This window comes from Electrophorus electricus, chromosome 21 (assembly GCF_041902795.1).
Source record: "Electrophorus electricus isolate QZ-2024a chromosome 21, ASM4190279v1, whole genome shotgun sequence".
Classification (NCBI taxonomy): domain Eukaryota; kingdom Metazoa; phylum Chordata; class Actinopteri; order Gymnotiformes; family Gymnotidae; genus Electrophorus; species Electrophorus electricus.
Window position 1 is genome coordinate 7,856,061 of NC_137517.1, and position 16,678 is coordinate 7,872,738.

A 16,678-nucleotide genomic window follows, 5' to 3' on the forward strand; every position below is an offset into this window, starting at 1 on the left:
TTGGTAGTTTCAGAAACCGTTTAACCCACCACGTATTTCCGATTATGAAACAGTCTGTTTAGACTGTGTGAACAGTCATGTACTGCTAATGCTAAGGCGTTATATATACGTTTTGTAAATGCTTACCTCAAAAGACGACCCAACGAGCAACATGATTGTTGCTCAACTGTTCTTAGCCTACTGACAGAATTTAACTAGACTTCAAATTGCCATGCCTTTGCTGTACGTAGCTGCTAAATTTACTAATAGCCTAATTGCATAGGACATTCCCTTAAAATATCTTAAATGTAAACATAAATATAAGTACATTTTGTGCTGATATTCCTTATTTTTTTCAAACATTTTAATGCCAGAATTATCGTTAATTCCATAAAATCAAACTTAAGTCAAAGTCATTTAGACAGTTTTTAGAAGGCTTGAGTTTTGGGAAATTAATGAAATATAAATGAAAAATGGGTGTCTCTATAATTTATGTTCAAACTTTGAAGAGTATGTGGTATTTGAAGAAACGATATTATAATACAGGCAAACAATGAAGTTGTAATAAATGGTCGATTACAAAGTGATGCTATAAGCAATCAATAAGCAAACAATTTTAAATAGCTCTATGGTTTCTGTTTGATTGTTTGTTTTTTTTACTGTATTTACTTAAGTAAGTACATCTACTCTACTTGCCTGAAATCAATAACAGAAACAGGTGTGTATAAAACTTCATTCAATGCCAAGAAAATTTTAACACCAATTTATCTGCCTCTAAATTATAATTAACAAATGTGTTTGAAAGAGCAAATTCACTAGTATAGGTGATGAGAATATGCATAACTTTACAAAGATGCTTAATGCTAAAACGGCCTGCTTTGAGGTTTACCATTTAGCTAGCCTAATTTAAGGTTTAACCTAGTAAACATACACCAGATTGGATACTTCACAGGGAATTATAAAACTACAGTTGGTTCTGCATGCTGGTTAGTGAATACTTAAGTATTTACATTGCATAATGCTAAATAAAGAGCTGAGATTCTCAAGTTCAAGGTAACACAGGATCTTTTAGCATAATACAAGCCAATCAATTAGGCTACATATTGCAGTTGGTTAGATATTGTAATGAGGCAATACAATTCAAACTGTAAAGAACAGGTAAATAACAAATCCATCATAGAAATTAATGCCTGAATGTTACTGGACCCATGAATGGATGGATGGATGGATGGAAAGTTTGAGAGGGAAACAGAGAGAAAGAGAGCAAGACCAAGAGAGATTTCTCCAAACGTAACTCCTCAGTCCACCAGTTCTGCCCCAGTTCTAGTCTCAGCTCCACTTCTTCAAAAATCCTCTCCCCAAGGTCCAAATGTCCCAGTGTTATCATTACCAAGAACTGAGATTTCTACCACTGACGATACAACAGATCTAGTGCACCTGGATGGTTCTTTTTACAGGGAACTTCAATAGATTACAACTTTTTACTGCTAGTACCTGATTAAAGAAATACCCAGGTGAGACCAAGAGATGGCGTACAGAGCCTTCTGAGGGAGATCTAAAAAGACTCCAGTTGTGCAGCTGGAATTGTCTGGTTATTCAGTGTATGTGCTAATAATCATTTTCTTTGAATTGGTGTGTATTTAGACTGTATTCAGAACAGTGAAAGGTTAAGTAAGCGTGGGCTTACAAATCTGCATTACTAATAGCATTTTTAAAAAGTGCCTTTGGAAAATAAGTAGAACTCTCTTACTGTGCTACTCTCATTGGAAATTATAATAGTTTCTAGGCCAGCACTTATAGATACCAATCTGATTATGCTAAAGGCTCTACATGATAACTAACAATGCCTTGTCTTTAAAATCTCTCACAGATGTTTCTGTTGCATATATGCGATTTCACTATTTAACTTGTATTTGTTCACATTATTCTGCTACTGCCATCTTCAGCCTCTGAGCTTGCAGGTTTGGGCTGAAGGAATTCTTGCTCTGGTAACAGGTCTGCCAAACGTTTGAGCTGATTTTATAAAAGAGAAAATCCCAGGCTTGTCCAAAATAATCAACAAGTGAATCAAGTTAAAGCCATTAGCCATGTATGTGAAACAAGATGCAGAGAAAACACCACACTGCTATTATCCAGTGTGAGTGATCTGAAGTAACAGGAAGCTTTTTTCTAAAGGTTAAAGCTACATCTCACGTTTATTTTCTTTCCATCATGACATTGGTCTGTATTTTTTCAACTTAAAGATTTTATTAGAATTAGCTATGTTTAGGCATGAGCTAGATGATTACATTATGCTGCTTTCTGTTCAGACATTTGGTAGACTTTTGAATGGTGGTTATGGGCAGTGATTTTGGTTTTACAGAATTAGTGTGACCACATATATTTGTAATGATGTCAAATGAAAATGATTAAATGTCTCTAAAGCTCAACAGGATAGCAATGTAATGCATGGCCAGTTCCAGCACCTTATTTGCATAGATGGTGTGCTAGCAACCTTAAAAATAGAACAACCAAAACAAATCAACAAAATATGCCTTCCAACTTTTAGTATCTATAGTCATGCTTTTAGAGCCAGGATCCATTCTAAAGACTTGGTCAAATACATTTAGTCACTGATTTTCTACTCATTAGAGATAATTAGATAATTAGCATAGCTCAATGGTGAAATATATATATATATATATATATATATATATATATATATATATATATATATATATATATATATATATATATATATATATATATATATAATTGCATTTCAATAATTTTCCAAGAAAAAACCTCTGGAATTCACATTCAATGCACAGTTAATATCAATAGGTACTGAACATAATTATCTATATAAGGTCATTAAAACAAAACAGGAATTTAATTAAATTTATGGTTTTACAAATTAAGAACCAAAGGACATGATTTCATTTTGTCCGAGATTTATTCTGGTGTGTGAACATTCCTAAATACAGTATGATGTGGTACTGACTCTGTAAGTGCAGAATGGTAAAAGAGGAAGCTATAGAGTAGATGGTTGGACATGCTGCTGTGAGTGGCATTTAAGGCACTCATCTGGCCTGCTATAACTGGAAGGGTTCTGTCCTTTTAGCCTTTCTTAATCCGAATATTACAGGCCAACTTTGGTTCTGAACAGCAAAAGCAGACAGCTAAATGGCACCCGACAAGTGGCACCCAATAGTGTCCTGCACCTGAGCATCATGCTTTGAAAGGTTTTAAAGGATAGAGTATCATCTTCTTCTTAGAGGTAGTGGTGCTGGTATAACACTGGCAAAATATTTAAGGAATTGATTCTAACCTGGTTTGTTCCCCTTTTCATAATTCTCTAATTAGAACATGGAATGTAATGTGGCTGTATTTTTAGTCTTTTTTCACACTTTTACATTTGCATTTATGGCATTTGGCAGAGGCTCTTATCCAAAGCGATTTACAAAAGTGCTTTGTCATTTGCTCATAGAATGTATAATAGCCATTACAGTAGGTTAGAGTCCAAGATACCATTGAACTGCAATGCTGTTGAAATACAGAGTTCAGTGCTGATGCCTAGAATTGCAAAACACATAAGCTCTATAACAAACAACAATACATACAATAAACAATACCGTACAATAAGTATTAGAGTTTCAGTTACTCAACATAGGTGCAGGATCAGTGGTCATTTAAATATTCCTCAAATAGATGGGTCTTCAGTCTGCATTTGAAGACTGCAAGGAACTCTGCTGTACAGACAGGCAGCGGAAGTTTGTTCCACCATCTAGGAGCCAGGACAGAGAGTAGTCTCAATGTTTGTCTTCCATGAGACTTGAAGCATGATGTTTCAAGCCGAGCCGTACTTGAGGTTTGAAGTACTCGAGGTACGGATCAGGCTTTGACCATGTATGGAGGGGCTGGTCAATTTTTTGCTTTGTAGGCAAGCATCAAGGTTTTAAATCTGATGCAGGCAGCCACTGGAAGCCAATGAAGGGAACGCAGCAGCAGAGTGATGTGTGAACTTGGGAAGATTAAAGACCAGCCGTGCTGCAGTCGCAGAGATCTGATGGCTCTTAGCGGAAGACCAGCAAGTTAACGAGTTGCTTTTCTGTCCATGTTGTTTGTTCTCCATTCATCACCACTACTTTATGACGGATTTCTAGCTGTTGTTCTTGGATGAGGTTTGCATGCTTGCATACCATAAGCTATTTTTCTCAGCCTTTGCCATGAAGGCATGGAACGTTAAAAGAGCAGAGGGATTTATGGCAGACAGAGTGATACAGTGTGGTGGAAGTGCAGTGTTCCTAGCTTAAGCGGTGATCTCTTAAGTGGGCTTTCCATTCTCTCTGTTCAAGAATGTTGACCCATTTGGTAAAAATCTGCAATATATTATTATTAGTTATTTTAGCTAATCATAGGATTTATTTTGCTTGCTATATTAGTAGTCTCTTCTCACTCTTTGCCATTTTAGATGGAAACAGTTTGAAGAGCTGCTATATCTGGGGTGCATACTATTTTGCATGAAATTCTCATAAGATCATATTCATGTCATGAATTGGGTCTACAAGGTCATAAATGTGCCATGCTGTGAGATGTGCTCTGGATCAGGCTTCTGCTGTTTCTTCCGATTTCCTGCCGGAGGTGCATACATATCGATGTAGGTGGAGCACTCCCAAGGACGGGACCCAGGTCACGTGTGTTTCACGAGCGTTTTATCTCATCAGGCTTGCTCTGCCTGGTACCAGCGTGTGAAGCCTCGTAAATCTTCCTGTCTGCCCGGCGTCTGGGCATCAGAGCGGCAGGGAGGGGAGCTGTGCCCTGCGCACGCGTCGCACGTGGGCCTGCCTGCACGTGTGCGGAGGTCAGTACGGGTTGTCCTTCGTGGTGGTGGAGGTGTGGATGCCGCTCGAGTCTTCATGGGCGGAGCCCCTACGTGAGGGGCGCGTAGGGCAGTGTAGCAGGGTGAGCAGCTCGCGGGACACGCTGCTGGAGAAGGCTGTGTAGATCCATGGGTTTGTGCATGAGTTCAGACTGGCCAGAAGCATCAGTATGGTGAAAGCCACTCCTGAGAGAGAGAGAGAGAGAGAGAGAGAGAGAGAGAGAGAGAGAGAGAGAGAGAGAGAGAGAGAGAGAGAGAGAATGACATCATGGGGGGAGACATATCGGCTTTGTGATGCCAGCACAGTAGTGGTCTGCTATTAGGGTATTAGCTCACAGAACATGAGATGACTGGATGGCAGATATACAGCACAGCTGAGGTCAGTCTATCTGCTTTTATACAGTGTATATACATGCACCTCATAGCACATTACACATTAGCTGGTGTTTTACATTTGACCTTTCACACTTCCATTGCAAAATCATAAAACGTATACATAGATACATGCACTTTGTAGCATATTGTGCATCACTACAAGTATCACCATATAAGTTCAATTCTTTCAGCATATGGACCATTCACCAAGTAATAACCCTATAATACTAGAGCAGCTTTGAGATCGACATCGATCTCAAACATACTCAAGTGTGACAAACAATGTCTCCTATTGTCTGTACTACACAAACTATAATATGCAATTTGTACTTTGCACACTTTCCATATTATAAGAAACACTAACATCCTGACCATAAAGACATAAAACTGACATTCATCTGGGTAGATCTTAATTCTGTAATTCGCTTTGAAAAAAAGTGACCCCGAGCACCTTAACAGGAGATAATAATGGAGAACAGCAATATCAAAAGCCTACACTTATCAAGTGGAACCTATCCATGTGTCTGTGTGTGCATGTGTGTGTGTGTGTTTGTGTGTGGGGTGGTGGGGGTGGTGGTGTGTGTTTGTGTGTGTGCGTGTCACCTTTTGGCAATGTAGTTTGCTTTTGAAAGACCAGCATCTGGCTAAGGGGAGGCAGCAGCATTAGACTCAAACATATAATTTAAAACAGGATCTTTATTGGCAGTGAAGAAGAATAAAGCACACACTCTGCCGTCAACATGGACCTGAGTTATGATGCTGAGTGAGAGACGGGGAGAGGGAGAGAGAAAGCACCACACTGCTTGCCCTAGTGACTCAGTACCCTTGGAACAGACTTTAAAATGTGTTTACAGAATTGTTCGTTGCAGTCGTGACGTTTAAAAGGTTGGATGTTACACCTCACCTTGGGATGGTGGGTTGGGGTCCCAAGCAGCCCAGAGTTGTACTATGAAGAAGGGCGACCAGCACGTGATATACACCAGCACTATGACCAGAGTCATCCTCACTGTTTTGGACATTGCTCTGGATACACCCGACGGAGATGGTGTGATGGGGTGAGGAGAGGCAGAAGAAGGGTGGGGGCCTGGAGCAGAGGCCTCTGCCTGGGGTGTGAATGAGCTAGTGAACGTCTCAGAGTGAGGCGATGAAGAGGGGCTACAAACACCAGTCTGTTCACGAGGACCCTGGTTCAGAAAGCAGTTTTGATGAGGTGCCGAGGTGCTCTGTTCCATGTGAGCATGCGTGCGACTGTATGGGCGAGTGTGAGACAGCACATCCAGAGACTGACAGCTGCAGGAGCGAGTGACTGAGGCATGCTGGTTGTCCTGAGGGACAAAGCCATAGCAGTCTGGCTGCGGTGCATGCTGGGAGTTGTAGATCTTACAGTGCATGGGGGAAGGACTGCTGTTACTATTCCTTTCATGGAATTCTTCTCTGGCTTCCCTCGGCAAGCACCTTCCTCTCCCTCGCTCTCTCGCTTTGCCATCCTGCTTTCTCAGGCTGGGAAAGTGGAAGAGGACCAGGTTCTTTTTCACGTCAGCTGACACCACGCGCTCCGACTTCAGGTAGATGTTGTCGTGGAGCTCCCTGAATATTCGCACCTGAGAGTGAGACAGTTGCAATCACTTACAGACCTTACAGACCACTCAAAAAAGAGTGGTCAAAGAGAGTTCATATTATAACGGACAAAAAAGAGCTCCCTGGTTCAAGCCCCGATGATTCTACAGTCATGTGTGCTGGGAGTCCTTGCGTGCAAACTAGTGCTGCTCTTAGGGTGGGAGGGGGACTCCGTTCCAGCCATTAACCTCAACACTAGCCCATCATGGACCTCTGTGTGTTTGTGCTTGCTGATGAGTGCAGTTAGTGCTCTGAGTGTTCTGGGCTGCCCTCTGTTACAACACAGACAGCAGTTCGAAAAAAGGTGCTTAGTGTCATGTGTCTTTGACGGTTAGTTGTCATATGACAGGGAGGCTCGGTAGGAGGGAATTGACGTAGCAACTAAACTGGAATACAAATGACATAAAAATGAGGAACAAGGACACACAGTGTCACTGATGCAAAGCACCAACGCTGTTTCAGAGCTAACAGCGCTCACTTGTGATCCATCGAATGAAATGTGTGAGTGAGTGAGTTACAAGACAGATCCATGAGGCGCTTTGCATCTAAAAATATCTAAAAATTAATTTAAAGGAAAGGATTTTAGATGTGCCCCACCTTTAAGCTTCAGAAAAAAATGATCTGATCTCTCAGTCGTATAGCTGAAAGTGGCAGATTTTCACAGAAGTCATATTTAATATATTACACCCAGCATATAAAATGACTGACAGGTCACCAAATTACAGTGCTTGGGGAGTACAGAGATGAACTTTTAACAGCTCCAGACTATACAGGCTAGAGCAAAATGTGTGGAAGTGGCAAACATTTGATATTGGGCTTGATAAATGAGCACTTATGGCACTTATAGCATTCCTTTCGAGGGCATGATATGCAAGGCTCGGTGGAGTCTGTATTGTTCATTATTTACACATGATTTCTTTTGCAAATAAAAGTTACAAAACCCCACTGGAACTGTATAGTGATCTGGTGAGAATCATCTGCACGGTAGAACACCCTTCCAGAAATATAAGGGCTCTGACCACAGTGCCTGAAGCAGGTCGGGATTGCTGATCTCCCAGGACATTTTAAGATACACAATGCCAACAGTGTGATGCAACTTATTCACCAGGAACAAATATTGTATTGTTTTTTGGGTCTATTGTATAGTCCTATTTGGGTCTATTGTGTGTTTAAAAGCACAAAACTCTTATTCACTTACAGAGTGTAAACACAGTTTGTGACAAGACGGGACATAAATCTTAATATGAAATTTTCACAAACCTTCCCTGTAGTTTTTCCATCAGATCCATTTAAATGTCATATAGGACAGGTTTATAGAGACAATACTAAAAATCACAGCCCCCAAGAGAAATGATTTTTCTGACTGAACATTGTTCTTGCGCACTAAGGCCACAATGCTAAGACAAAATTGCTAACATTGTGGGAGCAGGTGTTACTAACTGTACAGACGCCGTATTGATGCCAGGGAAGAGATCCCTTCCAGCAAAGCAATCACTGCCCATTTCACTTACATTCTTCAGTTTCTTTTCACTACATGATTAGGATGTTGTCTTAACGTTGAGCTTTAAAGGCCAGAAGGAATCGGACAGCTCCCTGCAGTGAAACCACGCTGTCACCACATAACAGGTAAGCCTAACGGATAGGGACTGTGTTTGCTAAGTGGCAGACGGTCAATAGCAAAGTGAAAAAAGAAAAAGCCTAAGTCAGAATCCCACATTAGACGCTACCAGAGAGAGGCAGCGGATGCAAGAGAGGTCCGTTACCTGGCAGACAGTGACGATGAAGGCAGGGAGCAAAAAGACAGCCAGAGTCATCCAGGTGACGTAGGCCTTCAGACCCCAGTCCTCCGCAAAGTGGCCCCAGCACTCGAACACCCCCGGGGCCACTTCAGACCTGGAAAAAATAAACACCTGGGCAGGGGGTGGGGGTGTGTGTGTGGAGGGGGTGGAGGGGGTGGGGCAATTACATTTAGCAATTACATTTAAGTTCAAAGTAACAAGGCCTCCAATTTATGAGACCCAACATGTTTCTCACTTTTTTTTAGGTATATTCATACCTGCGGTACGCTAAGGACAAGGGACAGACCCCAAGCCACCATGATGGGTGTGTTCCAGCATGAGACTGCCCCCCCTTTGTACGCCCGTAGAGGGCAGCAGATGGCGTAATGCCGGTCCACTGTCATGGCCACGATCATGTAGGAGGATGCGAACATGCCCACGATCTGCATGTACTTCACCGTGCGGCAGAGTGCATCCGGCCCCTGGAACGTCTCTGTGATGTCCCATACCAGCTGCGGGAGGACCTGGGAAGAGTGTGACCGGTTCAGATAGGTACTATTCACAGTACACAGTGTGTGTTAACGTATGTGCATACAATATTATAGCGGCGTGAGAAGATAGCTCTGTGGCTATTGAAAAGCAAGGCCTAAAGATCTGAATGAAACAGAAACATCTGAGCCCTTCCATGTGATATATTCCCTGCTTATTTTTAGTTATGGTTATTTATCTGCAGTATAGGCCGGGGATAAGTTTATCTCCATATCCTCCCGTGGCATTCTGGGACGTGTTAATGATCAGATCTATGGGTGAGCTCACCTGGAAGAAGGCCACCACCAGGTCTGCCACACACAGGTTGACCATGAACAAGTGCATGGGGGCGTTGTGCTTGCGCCTGCGAAGCAGAACCCACAGCACAAAGCCATTGCCCAGTGCGGTGAGCGCCAGGACCAGGCTCAGCACGCCGATCTCGGCCCGTGCCAAGGCAATGTCCCGCATTCGGGCCGGTGCTGGGATCTGGGTGGCGCTGGTGGAGCTGTTGCGCAGTACCCAGAAATGTGTGTGTGAGCCGTTGAGGCCGACGAGCTCAGGCGAGAGGGCGGAGGTGAAGTTGCTCCACGCGGCCATCGCCTGGGACCCATTCCAGCCTGGCGTGCCTGAGGTGGGTTCCATGCCTGTGGGATCAACATGAGTTTCACACTGGAGATATTCTGCCCACTGACCCTATGCGGAGACAATGTCTGATCCCTGAAAGTGAACACAGCTGCAGGCTTTGCTGTTCCTAAGGTATAATATCAAACAACTGATCCATTGGAACATGCTCACTAGGCTAATGTTGTAGATAATCACTTTTATATGAGATTATCTCCGTGTATTTTCCATGTGTTCAACATGAAACTCTGAATTACCACATAAACACACTTTATAAAAAAAACTTTATGGTCATTAAGTGTGAAACATATTATTTTCAGCATCCCTAACTAGTTAGCATACTTTTTTAAAGCGATATTTCAAGTATGTCTTTAATAGTAGCAAACAGCAGTTTGCTTAGAAATGCCCTTCAGCAAATGCTGTCATGACCCTACACAGCTACACAGTCACCACTGACACTCACCACCTACACTCATCACTTAAGGGTCACACATGGCAATAAATATTTCCTTCATTTATGTACCAAATAAAAACTAGGCTTGGCCACATGCTTTTGTTTTGGATATTCATGGGATTGCCCTTATAAATAACTCTTTATATAGAACAGTCATGTTTCTTAGATCAGAAGTGATATTCTCAAAACTGCTTATTCAACATATAGTCACTTATGCAGATTATAAAAGCAATTTCTCATTCTTTTGAAAAAAAGCAAACGCTGTGGCACATTTATGAAAGTGACTACGTACAATTGTCTGCTGTTTCTTACATTATCAATTGCTTATGTCACAAAAAATATATTGTAGTATTACCCCCCAAAACGTCTAGGCATTAATTCATTGTATAATTTATTTCACTGAAACAGTTGTCATAATCTGTCAAGCATATCAAATGTATTTATGAAGCGCTTTTTACAACACACATTGTCACAAAACAGCTTTACAAATGTATGGGTCCACATCCCTGATGAGCATCCCGAAAGTAAGGAAGTACTCCCTGGATGAAATTAAGACAGAAACCTCTGGAGAACCAGGACTCAATAGGTAACCCATCCTCCATTGGGCATCCCAGCTAGTAACCATTTATACATTTCTATAAGACTTTTTTTGGTAAATGTCTTCTGAGCTGATGGATTTCTCTCAGGAGAGTCTTGACTTTCACTTCTAAATTTGTTTATGAAGGGGAATGAACTGCCCTGTCTTTCATTTCTGTGTTTGTCAACCATTTACAGTACAAACAGTTAAATCATAAATGTGAATTCTGTCAAATCTCTTGCAAGCAACCTCCTACATAGAATAATGTATAAGTGTACTGCTGAAATTGATATATGCCACACAGAAAAAAGTGCATTGTTGTATGTCATCAAAAGCTTAGCCAACAGAAAACACTTACAGAGTACACTAATATATTAGCATAAACAATAACATTCTGATGGCACTGATGTTCACTGACATAAATATTTACTTTTTAAACATAAACAAAGGATTTTGAGCAATTGTTTGGCTTTTGCAGGTAATCCATTGTGTGGTGCTGTTTGTAGTAATTATTTTGAAAATATTATGATGATTCGAGAAATGCACCAAAGTGACCGAGAAAAAAAATTAAATGGTATGCGTCTGTAGAAGATTGGAAAATACCACCATTGCACCTAATTTTCAAAAATAGGCTCTAACTAAGTTAAAGCCCTGAGGACCAACTGAGTTCTCACACAAGCTTCAACAGCAAATGTTCTCCTTCTGTCCCAAGTGAGCCCTGAGCAAATGTTGAGGCCAAGCCCCTCCGGCACATGCATTATAATGCGTTTAAGTGCTCTGAGTGACTCCGTTGTGCTTGTTTTACCATTTTGTATGGCTATTTGTCATTCAGTCCCAGACACTGTTTACCTCCAATGCTCGAACGTCTGTCTGAAAATAGCAAAGGTGAGCAGTTTCATTAGAGCTCTGGCACCAAGCTGTTTCGATTTCCATTTGCATTCCTTTATTCTCCTGAAGGCTTTTTAGCTGTTACATGACTTGTCCTGCACAATATCTGTCTATACTTTGAACTTTAGGCTGATTAATGAGACCTTTCTATTGTTTTTTTCTGTGGAGATTACTCTTCTCAGAAGATCCCATTTCATGCACTGTCGCTCATTTATTGCTCTGGTAAAATAACTGATGAAGTAGCACAGGACAATCTGTATTGGAAATCTTTTTTTTTCCTTTCTAGTAATTCCACCTGCTCCATCATCTTTGCCTAGCTGTGCTGCCCAGATCACGCCATGCCGGGTAGCATTGCCACTGAAGGTACAAGCATACTATCTGGGAGCAAGATATCAGAGTAACGCTTGCCTTATGATTTTGCGTTTGAAATACGCAGGCGCAAGCTATCAAAATAACTGCACACACACTGCCCAGCTCCTCATTCTGATTGTGCCTTTCTTAGAACAGCCTGTATCTACACTTATTTATCTACATTTATTTACATATCATTTATTTATTCTTTATTGATGTTTTGTAGAGTTATCAATAAGGGCTCATATCTGGTCACGCGGGTTGGAACAAATGACTGATACCAAAACAAAGTGTGATAAAAACATTCTTTCATCTTTAAGGCATTAATAGGTTGTTGTGCACTCTAGCTCTACAATTACAATGGAACAGGTGACTCAGTTTGAAATCCATGGCAAGTTAATGGCCAGGCTCATAAATGCAAGCCTCCATACCGAATGTGGAATCTCGACCACAGCTAAATCTTTTTCTGATGACAAGGCTTTCATGAAAGGATAGTGTGACTCAGTCAGTCAGGTAGATTCATTTTTCATTAGCTATTCATTTCAGCATATTCCTGTGCACCTGGAAAGAGCTGCAACTACTCAAAATCTCCAGACTGAAGCTGCCTAGCGTTTCAAATTTGATAAGATGACTCACCCTCTCTCTATCCCATGCCTGAGTCATGAAATACACCTAGCTCCTACCATGAGGCACTTCCTTAGAGAAATGCTCTGTTAAAAATTCCATTTTCATGGATGGATTCAAAAATAGTCAGTCTCTAGCATTCACCTATTAAACCTTAGAAATCAAGATGGCCATTTATCATTGGGGTACATACAACAACTGAGACAGGTCATTTGGTGTGAGATGTAATACTCATTCACTGAGAATTTTAATCATTTTTATAGTAATAAAATTATAATTATACTAATTTTAATTATACTAATTAAACAATAGTGCACGTTTATATTTATATTAATATAAATAATAAAAAACAAGCAAATACACAAGCAATAAAATACACTCAAATATATATGTGTCATTTTTACACTGACTGCCACAAATGCATATGAATGATTAAGCTGTCTTAGCTGATCATTTCCAATCATATGACACTGCCAAGCATACAGTTCCTTACCTGATCAGTTCATGGTCTTTACTTCCGTAGCATTCCCCCACGGAGCCCTTTAAACACACACATACAGACACAAACTTTGTTCGCTCTCTGACTTCAGTACATGTTGCTTGTACATGGACAATGACCTGGAACGGCACTTTTATTTTCACTCTTCTAATAACTCTAATAAACCTCACTCCAATGATATCTTCTCAACCATCTTCTCAAGTATAGAACATCCTCTCAACCATGTAGCACAACTACAATAGATCCAAATCTACCGCTATCTGGAAATATGCATCCACTCGCTAAAGGAAAGTTTAGAAAAAAAAAAGATGTGTTCTTTAGAAAATAAGTTCTTAAGTGATGGCCACATGTTTAGAAAATGACCACAATTCACAGCACATATGATGAGATCTGAAATTTTAATCACACTATGTCCAGTAAATATGAGTTGTCTTAATTCTGGTTGTGGTTCTGTACATGATGAAAAAACCAAAACTTACTCTCTTTTTTGGTGTGATCCAAGCTCCGTGACATCCACGTGCGAGATCCTGCTCCAGCGCAACTTTCTTATGTTGTCCTTCTGTTTGCCGCCTGCTTACAGAGTTTACATCATTTGTACAGAGTTGATGAAGGTGGTGTGTTATTTCACCAGCCTTTGTACAGCTTATGTGAACCACTGATCCGATACCGTGAGACTTTCACCCCAGGCTGTGGAAGAGAGTCTGTGTGTCTTCAGATGATTGGATCTTCCAAACAGAATCAAGTGAGCTATCCTTGGTATCGGTATTCTCCTGAGAGGAGCGTGTCCAAGTCTTCCTGGCTTAAAATGGTACTAGTGTGCTGATACTGCTGAATTTGAGATCAGACTGTTCTCTCTTTATTTCTCTCACTCTCTCTCGCTCCCCTCCCCTGTGCTCTGGGAGGAGTCGGCGTAGAGGTGCTCCTCCACATACCTCCCAAGTGTGACATATCCAGAGAGATGAATTAAATGGAAGGTCAAATATGTGTTCGACACACCCTGGCATAATGCAATGTTTGCATTTATGCATTGAGAGAAGGTGATCTGTGTCAATATTTACACTCATTTTTACATTAACCTGCAGGGGTATGAATTGAACGAATGCACGGATGTTTGGTATTCGTTTTGCACCACTTATGCAATTGTACTTACTGTTGTGTTTGATTGTTTGCCCATGCTTTGCTCGCATGTCTTTTATTATTTTCTTTTATGCCTTTTTAATTTTATGCCTGGTTTGTATAATAACCTTGTAACAGCTGGTGATATGTATGGATGTTGTAGCTTTGTGTGTCCAGAAAAGGGCAGCAGATATATATTTTGGACTCTGCATAGCAGGCACCGTGTCCTTATCACGGGCGGGACTGTGTCTATGGCACAGGAAAAGCAGGAATAGCTTTGCCCGTAGGCTGTGATGCTGCAAGCCTGATGTAGAGCGTCAACTCAAGGATACACTAACGCAGACAAGTACCTGCTATCCCTGCCGCCTGTATTCTGACAAATAGTTCTTGGGCAGAATATGTTAGCCTTCACCTTCGTCTGTGTGTCAGATTGGCCAGCAGTCCACGGTCACTTGCCATCATCAGTAGACTTACTGAAAGCTTCCACTCCACGGCACCATGGGAGCGGAAGAGCAAAAGCAGCCTGGGCCGGTTGCTGTGGAAACAGTGCGCTGGTTGGAGGTGCTCGCGCACGCCGGAGGCTCACTTCAGCCCATTCTCGTCGGCAGCCCGAAAAACAGAAGTGACAGCTGTTTTCCTCAGAGGGAGAGGTTCTCTGGAAGTCCTTCCAACGTCCTTGGCTTGGTAGGATTGTTGCTGAAGGAGAGACCCACAGTGCACTCAAAGGATGCCCCACACCCCCAACGCAAGGTCAGATGTAAGAGGTCAAGAATGATTTGAAAAATAAAGATATCGTAAATATAGAAGTGTGAAACTGTGAAGGTCTAGACAAATATTCATGTCAGAGAATGAGCGGACATGACACACTCATGTATTCAGGCTAGACACAAAATCTGACTTAAAAATATGGAAGTCATGTAATAACAAAGAGCTGAGTGAGCGTCAAGAGAGAGACTACAGAGACACTACATGGCTGACAGAGGCTCTGCAGTGGGAGGTCCCCCCCCACAGGACAGCACTCTAACACCTGGAATGGCAGAATAAGATGCTCGCAACTGTCGACATTCATCACAAAAATGAATGAAAGCTCCATTAACAAGCAACGCATTCTTAATGACTGACAGCTTTACGGCCAAATTCTATCCTCCAGGATCAGAGGATGAGAGAAGAATTGGCCATAGAGGATATTACATGCTGAAGGAAGGTAATGGACTAGATTTCATATTTGCAGGCTTCTCTCTTTGATGTTTGTACACCAAAACATACAATGCCTGCTAGTGTGTATGTGCAGTATGTGTGTGTCCTTCACTTGAGTAATGCCTAAATCTTTCTCGCACCTCCCGTGACCTGCTGTATTTTCTTTTGCTGTTTCATCAACGTCATCGTAATTCTTTCTTCTTCCTTTAATAGCACATTATTCTCACACAGTTTGCAAGACAGCGCCTGTATAGCTAGTAACATGAAACCCATGGTTTACAAGAGCTGTCAGAGCTGGTACTTAATTGAATTAGGAATGCAAGCCAGCGGAGAAGAGAAGACGTTGAACCAGCCTCATCTTGAGGTCAGGAGTTAGTCTGCTCGCTTGGCTCCTTCCTTGAACTTTTTCCCCCTTTTTGCATCTTGAAAAAAAATAGGAGGAAACTGATGGAATCTCTAATTCGATATGTGACCTGAGACACTCTTTCAACAATGAGCCGGATGAGTTGGTTAGAAAATACTAGTGCATTATATTAGAGTCTGTCATTGGAGGATGGTTAATTCGGCTGTCCGTGCACAGCCTCATATAGGCAGAGCAGATGAAACTCTATTAGCTATTACTGGTACTGTCTGCTGTGTCCATCAAAGTAATAAAGAAATACATTTGCCTGAAAAGACACTGAGCTGGTGTTTTACACCAGAGCGCTCTAGTTGATATTGTCTGACACGCACATGTTATAGAGCTTGATGTGTGCAGATGTGATTTTACACTGTGCACATGGTCCAGTCATGTAAATGAAACAGCACTCGGTGAACAGGCATGAAGAGGAGAAGTGTATCAGGTGTATGTCTGGTAATAGCAGATAGTTACAGTATGCATGACTAATAAAGAAGACACAGTTGTGTAGTGTATATGGAAATTAGACACAGAGAGAACCCACAGATATGCTTTCTTTTCAACCATGCATGCAGTCAGTAATCTACCCTTCTTCTTTGTTTCCATCTCTAAGAAAAATGTGTGTGTGCATAATAACAAGAGAATGTGTGTGTACAGTTGCACACATCCTCATTTACATTAAGTGATCATAGCGTATTGTGTTGCGCAGCCTGGCGCCGCTCACTCTCAGCCCCTAAACCTGACATCCTCAGAACGCCTGTGTGCCAGTTGCCGGTATGCACATGCGCGCGCATGTATATTGGATGGGTGTGCTCG

The 16,678-nt window shown here is 41.5% G+C and overlaps 1 protein-coding gene across 1 annotated transcript; it reads right to left on the reverse strand.

Moving 5' to 3' along the window:
- Window positions 1-4,823: 4,823 nt before the first annotated feature.
- avpr2aa (arginine vasopressin receptor 2a, duplicate a) lies at window positions 4,824-13,935 on the reverse strand. The gene is made up of 7 exons (XM_035521735.2): window positions 13,632-13,935; window positions 13,147-13,193; window positions 9,427-9,782; window positions 8,889-9,134; window positions 8,596-8,742; window positions 6,120-6,816; window positions 4,824-5,026 (listed from the first exon to the last, which is right to left on the reverse strand). Exons 3-7 carry the CDS (start codon window positions 9,778-9,780, stop codon window positions 4,824-4,826), a joined length of 1,647 nt encoding a protein of 548 aa, XP_035377628.2. The 5' UTR covers window positions 9,781-9,782; window positions 13,147-13,193; window positions 13,632-13,935.
- Between the last annotated feature and the right edge of the window lie 2,743 nt (window positions 13,936-16,678).

What these genes read in the sequence shown, in the direction of transcription:
- avpr2aa (XM_035521735.2), bottom strand. Translation starts at nt 9,780, where the DNA reads ATGGAACCCACCTCAGGCACGCCAGGCTGGAATGGGTCCCAGGCGATG. An exon ending in TGGTGGTGGCCTTCTTCCAG is followed by an intron (nt 9,135 to 9,426) that starts GTGAGCTCACCC and finishes CACTCTTCCCAG; the next exon opens with GTCCTCCCGCAGCTGGTATG. An exon ending in TCATCGTCACTGTCTGCCAG is followed by an intron (nt 6,817 to 8,595) that starts GTAACGGACCTC and finishes TCTCACTCTCAG; the next exon opens with GTGCGAATATTCAGGGAGCT.